Genomic DNA, 12375 nt, shown 5'->3' on the forward strand with positions numbered 1-12375 from the left:
AAAAAAAAAAAAAAAAAAAAAAAGAAAATGATTTCCATTTATTGAATTTAAGAGCTCTAAAAGCCGTTAGTAAAGGACAAGTTCTAACATTCACTTGGATGCCTAAATTCTAAAACTGTTTTAAAAAAAGCCAAACACATCAAGTATAAGCATTTGCTTTAAAAACAACAAAATACATACGTATTTCTTGCTAAACTATTAAGAATAACTTGACTCAATTCTAAATAATAAAAACATTACTGCCTCTCATTTTCCCATTAAAACTTCTGCTCTAAAAGAGTATAAAATTAGAATTAGAGTGCTTACTGGAGTTAGAATTGATCTCCTTAACATTAATAACTTGATGTGATGACACACAGCAAAAATGAAAGATGGATCTTAAATCTATAATCATGGCTAGCACCTTTGATGATTCTATCTTAAATCAAATTAGAAATAAGGTAGAAGGCCGGGCGCGGTGGCTCAAGGCTGTAATCCCAGCACTTTGGGAGGCCGAGGCGGGTGGATCACGAGGTCAAGAGATCGAGGCCATCCTGGTCAACATGGTGAAACCCCGTCTCTACTAAAAATACAAAAAATTAGCTGGGCATGGTGGTGCGTGCCTGTAATCCCAGCTGCTCAGGAAGCTGAGGCAGGAGAATTGCCTGAACCCAGGAGGCGGAGGTTGTGGTGAGCCGAGATCGCACCATTGCACTCCAGCCTGGGTAACATGAGTGAAACTCCGTCTCAAAAAAAAAAAAGAAATAAGGTAATGAGAAAGTCATCTCATTTAAAGTGTGAATACTGTTTTCTTCCCCTTAAAAGATGTCAACCCTACACCCTTTTAAGAAATTAGCTGGGACTCCAGGCGTGCACCACTATGCCTGGCTAATCTTTTGTATTTTCAGTAGAGACAGGGTTTCGCCATGTTGCTCAGGCTGGTCTCAAAATCCTGAGCTCAGGCAATCTGCTTGCCTTGGCGTCCCAAAGTGCTAGGATTACAGGTGTGGGCCACGGTGCCTGGCGAATTATATATATAATATTCTGAGGAAGGAAAAAATATGTATTTATGAGTTGAAGACAAAATACAAACAAAAACTATAATATCCTTGTTATTCCTCATATACCATATTACAAAAGGCTTAGCCACGACTACCCACCTGGTTTGTATACATAGCAAGTAAAGCTTTGTTAAACTCTATAGCTTGTAGTTGTTTCTTGGAAAGCTTAAACTCTACTCCTTCCGCATTGGTTAATTTCACTTTCTTCTTGGAGTCAAAGACATTTTGGTCCTAACAAAGAAAAGTTTATCCACCATTAACACAATCTCAGATTTCAACTTATTCCTTTTTAAATTAACTTTACATAAACACAAAAGGAGAGCTTAAATATATCTACCTGACTGGGGTGCTTAAACTAATAAGATACATATAAATTTATCTTAGTTCACAGAAGTAAACAAAATCTCTGCAATTCAAATCTACCCATGCACATATATTTATCTCAGAATCTAGCCCCACTCCTTTTAGAGCCTTCTCAAAGGAGGCTTTCTAGATATAAAAGGGCTTAACAAGTGAACTGCTTTGAAGAAATGAAGAACAAGATTTCCATTTTATTTTTCTACTATTAACTGCTTGTTTTGAGCTTTTTGAAGGAAAAAAAGGGACAGCACAAATCTTGGACTGTATTAGGACTACAAAAATACCTAATTTTGCAATTTCTACAAGCTATGCCCTCTAGAATTTAGATGATCATATGTTCAAATGTTACTTTTCTTACTTTCCACTCATTTGAATTTCAAATGTGAACTTGAAATATTTTTCTAGGGTGGGTGCAGTGGCTCATGCCTGGACTCCCAGCAATGTGGGAGGCTGAAGCAGGAGGACTGCTTGAGCCCAGGAGTTTAGAGACCAGCTTGGGTAACATGGCAACTCTGTCTCTACAAAAAAATTTTTTTGGTTTTTTAATTAGCCGGGCATGGTGGTGTGTGCCTGGGGTCCCAGCTACTTGGGAGGATTGTCTGAGGCTACAGTGAGCCATGTTTGTACCACTGCACTCCAGCCTGGGTGAGAGTCTCAAAAAAAAAAAAAAAAAAAGGAAAAAGAAAGCTTTTTCCATTAAAAGAGTGTTCCTAATGGTGGCTAATGACATTAGTACAGTAGTACTCTAAGTTAAACTAAAGTGCTTATATATTTGTAATATTTTACATGGGATGGCATATGGTGGAGGTGAAAGGGCACCTGTCCATACCCCCTAAAAAATAAAACTCAAGAAAAAATTATAGAAAGAACAACACTTGCACACTCAGGTTCCACAGCGGAAATCACATAAAACATGCATACACTTAAAGTCTAAAAGCCTCAACAATTTATATTTCTTACAAAGAGAGAGTCTTTATATTATTACACACTAGGAAAAGGGGAGGATCTTAAAGTCTAGGATCTATTACAAAAAAGCTGTATTACTTGAATATACCTTGTAGCATCATTATCATTAGAAGAATTAAGTAATACTGTCCATTGTGATTTTGCTACAACTGGACTTTTTCATGTTACAATGAACAGTTAGCCTATCCTAGAACAAAACTAAAACTAGGGTGATGAGCTTTCAGGGTAAAATACATCTGTAGGAAAGCCACAAATATTCCATACCTTGTTAATGGTAATGATGTTATTTGCAATTACAGCTAGTAATCCCACATCTGTTGGTCTGTGAACAAAAAGCAACAGTCAAAACCAAACAAACCTTTAAAAAGAAACCCCATCCCCTATAAAAGATACTTCCTTTTAACAACTCACTTACTTTAGTTTTATTATTTGATTGTAAAGTTGCAAAGCCTCCTCTGTTCGACCCTGAAGCTGCAGAATATAGGCCATCTGACCATGAATGATGGCCAGTTCTGCCTGTGGGTCCTCCTCAGTCCCATCCTAAGAGAAAGAAACATTTTTCTCATATAAATTTTCCAAACTGATCTACATATTTACCAAATGATCCAAATATTCAAAAGAGATACAATCCTAAAGAAGACATACAATTTCAGAAATTTTCCCTTAGAGTCAGTTCTTTAGAAATTGCCACCATGAGAGAAGTTTAAATGAAAATAGCAAAAAGATTTCGATGTCTAAGTATCTAAAGCAAAAAAAAGGCAAAAAGATCCTAGAAGAACATGATAACAAGTTTAGGAATACCATTTACTAATCATTATTATCCTTTAAAACCCAAGAATTAAAAAATATAAGTAAAAAACCAGAATGCAAGTACATCTTTTTATAATGATACCAAAATTCTGGAAACATAATTCTCATAAAAATCACATTTAAAAATGCTTTTCTCTTTATTCTACCATAACTCTAATACAAAAACTATAAAATTCCAATTAACACTGTACAAAAAACTTCAAAAGCTGGAACTAATTCTGTACTTAAACTCATCCCATAATTGAACAAATTCTGTAATTAAAGTAGTAGTTCTCTTAACTGATGCTCCAGGTTAATCCACATTTCTCCTTCTGAAAAGGCTGTACAATGAATACTCAAGACTAGGAGATAACTCTCCTTTAGCAACCCAATACTCCTGCTCTCACCTGGTAAGTATCTGCTGACCAGGAGTCAGATATGTTTGTTTTCAAAACCATTATGCAGTTGCGTTTGATAAGGAAATGATAAAACTTAAAGAGAATAACTATTTGCTGGGCATGGTGGCTCTTGCCTATAATCTCAGTGCTTTAGGAGGCTGAGGCGGGAGGATCGCTTGAGGCCCGGAGTTTGACACAAGCCTGTACAACACAGCGAGACTCCCATCTCTGCAAAGAAGAAAATAATTAGCTGGGCATGGTGGTGGTACTCAGGAGGCTGTGGTGAGAGGATTGCTTGAGCCAGGAGTTTGAGGTTACCGTGACCTTACGATCACACCACTGTACTCCAGCCTGGGTGAAACAGCAAGATCTTGTGCCAAAAAACAAACAAAGGCCAGCATGGTGGCTCATGCCTGTAATAATAGCACTTTGGTAGGCCGAGGCAGTCGGACTGCCTCAGCTCAGGAGTTTGAGACCAGCCTGGGCAACACGGTGAAACCCTGTTTCTACTAAAATACAAAACATTAGCCAGGCCTAGGCAACGGACTGAGATTTTGTCTCTCCCCCGCCCCAAAAAAAAGGAGAGTGAACTATGAATTTGAAAAGAGACATAATTCAATGTAAATCATGTTGAATACTCAGAAAGACATGGTAAAGGTAAATTCCTAAAAGAAAATTAATGTCTAATTGGTGAGCCAAAAAATATTAAGAGATTGGTTAAAAAAAAAAAAACTTTAAGGACTCTATAATGAAAGTGCTTATCAACTGTCTTTAAGATATTGTTACACTTAAAAAAAAAAAAAAAAAAAAGTTGGCTGGGCGCAGTGGTTCGTGCCTGTAATACCAGCGCTTTGGGGACCCAAGGTGGGTGGATCACCTGAGGTCAGGAGCTTGAGGCCAGCCTGACCAACATGGTGAAACCCCGTCTCTACTATAAATACAAAAAAAAAACTGACCAGGTGCAGTGGCACGTGCCTGTAATCGCAGCTACTCCTTAGGAGGTGGAGGTTGCAGTGAGCTAAGATGGCGCCACTACACTCCAGCCTGGGCAACAGAGCAAGACTCCATTTCAAAAAAAAAAAAAAAAAAGGAGAAATTGTGAATGTTGAATTATGTCATTAGATAAGAAATACACGTGGAACTCCTATGAATAGACCCATCCTCAAAGACCTTAGCCTTACATCCTAAAATAGGAGAATTTATACTGTATAAATTTATAATGAAATATTTAAGGTATATAAAAATTTTTTGTATTGCGATTTCTCTCTCTAATAGACTTGATCAAATAACTGATCAAGAGGGTGGTTTCTTGTGTGATTCCTATTTATTGAATTACCATCTTTTTAAAAAAGTCAATAAACAGTACAATGAAGCCTCTCAGTAATTTATATTAGTCAGAAGTATAAAATTAAAGTTTAACAATGATGGAATACTTACAGCGTCTTCTGATAATGAACGGCGGCAAAGATCTATACAAGAAAAATTGTTTTAAAAGCATTATTGCTGGGTAAATCCCATTTCTTTCACTATTCCAAAGAGCAAGATCTAAATTCCTAGGCAGAAGATTCCAAGATAAGCACAATAACAAGCAACTGTGAAATTTACATTAGCCTCAAATATATTGCATATATATTATTAGCCTCTGACTTTCCTAGCTCTTTGTCACTTTTATTTGTTGTCTCTATGCTAAAAACATTTGTAAAGGGCATTACAAAATATAAATGTAGTAAATGTTAATTGTAAAATATCAATTATATGAAAGTATAAAAATAAATAATCCTACCACTCGGAGATAAACACTGCTAGTGTTTCAGTTATTTAGTTTTTTAAATATTTTTTGTTTGTTTTAAAAGTTAGGGTCTCACTCTGCTGCCCAGGGTGGAGTGCAGTGGCTTAATCACAGCTCACTGCAGCCTTGAAATCCTGGGCTCAAGTGATTCTCCCACCTCAGCCTCCCAAGTAGCTGGGACTACAGGTGTGAGCCACCATACCCAGCTTCATTTGATGTAAATGCACAGCTCCATTTTAAAATGCAAGTGAGATACTATTTTGAAACCTGCCTTCCCCATTCAATATCCTGTGGACATCTTTCTATTACAATAAACACAGATCTACATTACTGTATTTTTAAAAAATGTTATTGGTTGTAATGATTGATTGTATAGTAATTATTTTGTGATTATGGTAAAACTTAGCCAATCCTTTAATAGTACAGAAATTCATGCTGTTTCTAAATTTCTGTTCTTATGAATATCCCTTCAATGAATATTCATACACACATGCATAAATTTATCTAATCATTTCCTCAAAGTAAGTTTCTAGAAGTGAAATTATTGGATCAAAGGGTATGCAACTTTTAAAATCTGCTACACGTCACCAAACTGCTCACTGAAAAGTCTCTATTACTCTTATATTTAAACCTGCAATGTATGAAAATATTCTTCATTGGGTATGATTGAGAAATTGTAATTGTTGATCACATTTAGCTGGGTACACCCAGCTAAATATACTTTTTTTTTGTAAAAATGTGGGCTTACGGCCAGGCACGGTGGCTCACGCCTGTAATCCCAAGCACTTTGGGAAGCTGAGGTGGGTGGATCACAAGGTCAGAGGTTTGAGACCAGCCTGGCCAAACAGTAACACCCCATCTCTACTAAATATACAAAAAATTAGCTGGGCATGGTGGTGGTTGCCTGTAATCCCAGCCACTTGGGAGGCTGAGGCAGGAGAATCGCTTGAACCCAGGAGGCAGAGGTTGCAGGGAGCTGGGATCACGCCATTGTGCTCCAGCCCATGCAACAGTGTGAGACTCTGTCTCAAAAACAAACAAACAAAAAACAAGGGCTTACTCTATTGCTCAGGCTGGTCTTGAACTGCAGGGCTCAAGCAATTCTCCTGACTCGGCCTCCAAAAGTGCTAGAATTATAGGCATGAGCCACCGCAGTCAGCCAAGGAATTACAATTCTTAAACAGGTTTTTCTTCTCATGATGTTCTAACCTTTGCTCCTACTTTAACCTTCAACATTTAACAGTAAAACTTTGCTCATTTTAACCCCTAATATTTAATAGAAAAAAGACTTTGTTTCCCCTTTTTTTTCCCATCCCAATGATAACTGCAATCTCTACATCACTTTTACAGCTTCCAGGGAAAATGAATGCACAAGCAAAGTCAAAATGTTTTATGTGTTAATAACAGGCATAGTTCTCTAATAAATTAATTTTTTTCTTAATTAAAAGCTTCAACTGGGTGCAGTGGCTCATGCCTATAATCCCAGCACTTTAGGAGGCCAAGGCAGGCAGATCACTTGAGGACAGAAATTTGAGACCGGCCTGGCCAACACAGTGAAAACCATCTCTACTGAAAATACAAAAATTAGTTGGGCATGGTGGCGCATGCCTGTGATCCCAGCTACTTGGGAGGCTGAGGCATGAGAATTGCTTGAACCTGAGAGGTAAAGGGTGAAGTTAGCCAAGTTCTCACCACTGCACCCCAGCCTGGGTGACAAAGCAAGACTCTGTCCCCTGCTGTGGCCCACCCCAAAAAAGCTTCAAAGCATGCAAATATTACACACAGAAATATACCAAATGGACTTAAAACATGTTTAAGGCCAGGCGCGGTGGCTCATGCCTGTAATCCCAGTACTTTGGGAGGCCGAGGCAGGCGGATCAGAAGGTCAGGAGTTAGAGACCAGCCTGACCAACATGGTGAAACCCTGTCTCTACCAAAAATACAATAATTGGTCAGGTGTGGTGGCGCATGCCTGTAATCCCAGCTATTCAGGAGGCTGAGGCAGGAGAATCACTTGAACCCTGCAGGTGAAGGTTGCAGTGAGCTGAGTGAGATTGCACTACTGTGCTCCAGCCTGGGTGACAGAGTGAGACACCATCTCAAAAACAAACAAACAAAAAAAACCAAAAACAATGTGCTTGAATGGTGCTATCAATACATGAATGTAGTATATATGTGTGCACACACATAGGCCCACCATGTTATTTCTTGAATACCTATTTAACAACAATAACAGTAACAAATATTTACTGAATGCTTATACTATATGCCATGTACTATTGTAAATGGTTGACATTTATTAACTCAATTTACATATAGCATTCATAGTAACTTGTTCAAAACCGGCTTCTCAAAATTCAAACTTCAAGGTCTGGTATGGTTGGAAATGGACTAATAGACTGGCGTAGGGATTAGAAATATAGGAGACATATGGTCAAAAAGACAAAGACTTGGCTGGGCATGGTGGCTCATGCCAGTAATCCCAGCATTTGGAAAGGCTGTGGAAGGTGGGTTACTTAAGGCCAGGAGTTCGAGATCAGCCTGGCCAACAGGGTGAAATCCTGTTTCTACTAAAAATACAACAATCAGCTGGGTGTGATGGTGTGCACCTGTAAGCCCAGCTACTTGGGAGGCTGAGTCAGGAGAATCACTCAAACCCGGGAGGCAGCGGTTGCAGTGAGCTGAGACCGTGCCATTGCACTCCATCCTGGGTGACAGAGTAAGACTCTGTCTCAAAAAAAAAAAGAGAAAGACCACATGAACTTTGAGAAATTGTCACTGTATCAATAACTTCCATTTACTAATTTCACAGAGATCAAATGCAATTTTAGAAGATACACTACAAAGTTATATGCACATTATATTTACAGATAAGTTTAACAAACTTCCAACCTTCAGCTTTTTGCAGGATTTTCATGGCTTGGTTCAGCTGGCCTTGGCCTATCAGTGCACATGCAGTGTTGTAGCACAGCTCGTGCGTGCCTTCTTGGAAGCCCAAGTTCTCCTGTCAGGGGACAAAATGCCAGTTAAATACTAAACATGAATATTACTTCATGACTGTATGGGTACACAAGGATACTCACTGGAACCACTTTTTCCCAATTGCTCTGAGCTGCAACAACTGCTGAAAGGTTTGTTTTCCTCTCCTCATCATAATCATCTTGGGAGTTTCGGACGAGATCTCTATATACTGCTAAGCATTCATCATAGCGTTCCAAACGGTATAACTGAATAATAAATAGAAAGTAAAAAATCGGAGACAAATATGGTGCTATGTCTTTATACCATACAAGCCTTTTCTGGAACTATTAAGTAAGAATCCTAGTCCAGCATAATGTAACAATCAACTGTTTATGTTTTATAATTTTTAAATTAGTTCCACGTACTAGTAATACTTCCAAAAAGTTACTTTTCGAAAATACTTTTATAATGAATGTTTATTATACTGCAAACCTAGAGGCAGGATTCAGTTGAGAAAAGTCATTTTCTTTACCTTTCTTCTTGAAGTTAGTTAAGTCCCTAAATAGGTTGTGAAAGAAAACCTTTCTACAGAATTCAACCCTGCTACCTAGATCTGAAATTACAATAAAAATATTTTTCCACAACACAAAATAATTAGTAAAACAACAACGAAATTAAATGTTAAGAAAAAACCTTAACGTTTCCTAGAAGTTCACTACAATCTTCATTTTATCTTTTTCAGAAACCAGCTGTCACACAGGTCAGTCTCAAGCAGACACAACAGAATTCCTAGTGATTTCATTCAACTTGTGCTAAAAGAACAACTGCCACTCTAGGTCAATTAGTCCACTATGTATGACACAGATTGGTGTCCTTAATCAACCTCAAAACGCTAGAATTACGCTGAAGTTATCCAGTTTACCTTAAAAGTTTTTTATAGGCCTATAATCCATGAATTTGTCCAAACCTTTCCTCAATTCATTTGTATTATTAAATTCATACTACCTCCTGAGGACAATAGATTCAATGCAACATTATTTGCCCTAAATTCACATTTAAAAGTCTTTAAGAGGAGGCTACGTGTAATGGCTCATGCCTGTAATCCCACTACTTTGGGAGTTCAAGGCAGGCAAATCACTTGAGGCCAGGAGTTCAAGACGAGCCTAGGCAACATGGCATAATCCTGTCTCTACTAAAAATATAAAAATTGCCTGTAATCCCAGCACTTTGGGAGGCTAAGGCAGGTGGATCACCTGCCTTGAGTTCGAGACCAGCATGATCAACATGGAGAAACCCTGTCTCTACTAAAAATACAAAATTAGCTGAGCATGGTGGCACATGCTTGTAACGCCAGCTACTCAGGAGGCTGAGGCAGGAGAATTGCTCGAACCCAGGAGACAGAAGTTGCAGTGAGCCACGACTGTGCCATTGCATTCCAGCCTGGGCAACAAGAGCAAAACTCCGACTCGAAAAAAAAAAAAATTAGCTGGGTGAGGTGGTGCATGCCTGTAATCCCAGCTACTAGGGAGGCTGAAGCAGAAGAATTGCGTGAACCTGGGAAGCAGATGTTGCAGTGAGCCGAGATCATGCCACTGCACTCCAGCTTGGGCAAGAGAGCGAGACTCTGTCTCAAAACAAAAACAAACAAAAAAAACTTAAGGGGGTTTTGCTAGCTCTAATATACACATTCCTATCCTCTTGTCATTAACAGCCCTATTTTGCATTAGGCTTAATTTTATGTCTCAAAATACTTTAAAATATTTTTACGATTTCATGGGCTAGAATCATCTAAATTCTTATCTATCATGATATCCTTTATTTTAAAATTAGAATAAAATATCAGTGAAATACTATTTCAAATCTGTGTAAGTATACAAGCTCAACGTGGTTCATCTCTCTAACTAAAAAGTCCAAATTAAACAGACTAGTTCTTTCATTTTCTTTGAATTTCTAATTACCCTGAGGAAGTAATTTGTTCATAGCACATTATATATGCAGCTGTTTGTATGAAGATCAAGAAGAGGGAATATATTCAAACCTCAGGGACTGGTTTGGTGGCCAGTTTTGCAGAGCATCAGGATGGGCTGGGTTTCCTCATCCCTGCTCCTTGCTAGAGGTAGTCATGCTCACTCAGGATGATTGTCAACATGTATTTAAAAGCAGTAATTACCACTTGTCCATAAAGCTCCTTCAGTTTGTCTGTCTGCTGGGTGGAATTTTCTATTGTCTTCAAGGCATTCTCAATTCTGTTCAGCCTGTACTCGCAATATGCCTTTTCAAAGGAGAGAGAGTTACTGAAGAAGGAAAAAAACCAGTATCTGATTATTATCTATCAATGCAATGTGCCCATTACTTACCAGACACTGTTCTAAGTTCTGGATTTAGTCCCCAAAACAGATGAGAAAACTGACAAAGGTTAGAGACTTGTCCAAATATCAGACAGCTTGTAAACGTATATCAATCAAACATATAATTAAGCATTTATCAATTTCCCTAGCCTCTCTTTCATGAATATTCTTATTAGAATTATTGGCCTTTTGAAATAAACACTTAAGAAAGAAATCATTCATCTGCTAAATAATTGTCTTAGATACAAAGATAATCTGAAGGCTGTTTTAAATAGGTTTAGAAGTTTCTTAAATTCATTAACAAAGGAGTAAGCCACATAATGCTTCTTTAAACTTGTTTAAGAAATAATTAGCAAAGAAAAAATAACTAGAAATCTTAAAAGAAGTATTTGTAACCAAATAACTGGTAAATACTACTAACATACACACGTTTAAAAATTTATCCACATTGGGCCAGGCGCGGTGGCTCAAGCCTGTAATCCCAGCACTTTGGGAGGCCGAGGTGGGTGGATCACGAAGTCAAGAGATCAAGACCATCCTGGTCAACATGGTGAAACCCCGTCTCTACTAAAAATACAAAAAATCAGCTGAGCATGGTGGCGCATGCCTGTAATCCCAGCTACTCAGGAGGCTGAGGCAGGAGAATTGCCTGAACCCAGAAGGCGGAGGTTGTGCGGTGAGCCGAGATCGCGCCATTGCACTCCAGCCTGGGTAACATGAGTGAAACTCCGTCTCAAAAAAAAAAAAAAAATTCATCCACATTAATGTGACACCTCATTGTTGATGTTTCAACCATAATCCATGAGGAAAAATGTCTATCAAAGCAAAGACCAATGTCCTTTATTTACTTACCTAACAAAAAATTTACTTCTGGGCCAGGTGCGGTGGCTCATGCCTGTAATGCCAGAACTTTGGGAGGCTGAGGTGGGTGGATCACTTGAGGTCAGAAGTTCGAGACCAGCCTGGCCAACATGGTGAAACCCCGTCTCTACTAAAAATATAAAAATTAGCCAGGAGTGGTGGTGCACATGTGTAATCCCAGCTACCTAGGAGGCTGAGGCAGGGGGATCACTTGAACCTGGAAGGTGGAGGTTGCAGTGAGCCAAGACGGCGCCACTGCACTCCAGCCTGGGCAACAAGAACAAAATTCTGTCTCAAAAAAAAATTTATTTTTATAAATATTCTTATCCAAGACTCATTAACAAAATGTTTTTGAAAATGTCTCTTATCTCACAAAATAGCCCAAAATCAAAACACTGAATTTTAGCACAAACATATTTAATAGGAGAAAAGCAGCAGCCTCTATTTCCCTTTTATTTTTAATAAAGTTTAAAATTAATTTTTAATCTCTAACACATTTACATGGCTCAAATATAAAAAAAAAAAGAGATACACTAAGAGGCTTTATTCCCACTGCTACCCAAATCTAACCTGTTCCTATCATCTCCTACAAATAACTATTTATTCATTGTTTCTCTTTATACTGTTTGTTTATATGCTGCAAGCTTAATTTCAATACATATTTTTTTGGAGCCTATGTATAACAGTAAAGAAATTTCTACTAAGTTATTCTCCCTACATCCTCCTCATAATTATATCCCACAACTCTCTATGGTTCACCTCCTTAGTGGTTCAAAGGGAAGACAGTGGTTAGAAAAAAAAAAAAAAAAAAAAAAAAAAAAAAAAAAAAAAAAAAAAAAAAAAAAAGAAAAGAAATAAGGTCT

At 38.0% G+C, this 12375-nt stretch overlaps 1 protein-coding gene across 1 annotated transcript in view; it reads right to left on the minus strand.

Moving 5' to 3' along the window:
- Positions 1-12375, minus strand: part of SRP72 (signal recognition particle 72) — a 39562-nt gene that overhangs the window by 24549 nt on the left and 2638 nt on the right. The window contains exons 3-9 of the mRNA XM_017518497.2: positions 10474-10597; positions 8426-8569; positions 8235-8346; positions 4991-5022; positions 2782-2906; positions 2631-2688; positions 1140-1271 (exon numbers count right to left, since the gene is read on the minus strand). Of these exons, the coding sequence (XP_017373986.1) occupies positions 1140-1271; positions 2631-2688; positions 2782-2906; positions 4991-5022; positions 8235-8346; positions 8426-8569; positions 10474-10597 (727 nt within the window). The remainder of the gene's footprint in view (positions 1-1139; positions 1272-2630; positions 2689-2781; positions 2907-4990; positions 5023-8234; positions 8347-8425; positions 8570-10473; positions 10598-12375) is intronic.

Source organism: Cebus imitator, unplaced genomic scaffold, assembly GCF_001604975.1.
Source record: "Cebus imitator isolate Cc_AM_T3 unplaced genomic scaffold, Cebus_imitator-1.0 Scaffold682, whole genome shotgun sequence".
In the NCBI taxonomy this organism is placed as follows: Eukaryota; Metazoa; Chordata; class Mammalia; order Primates; family Cebidae; genus Cebus; species Cebus imitator.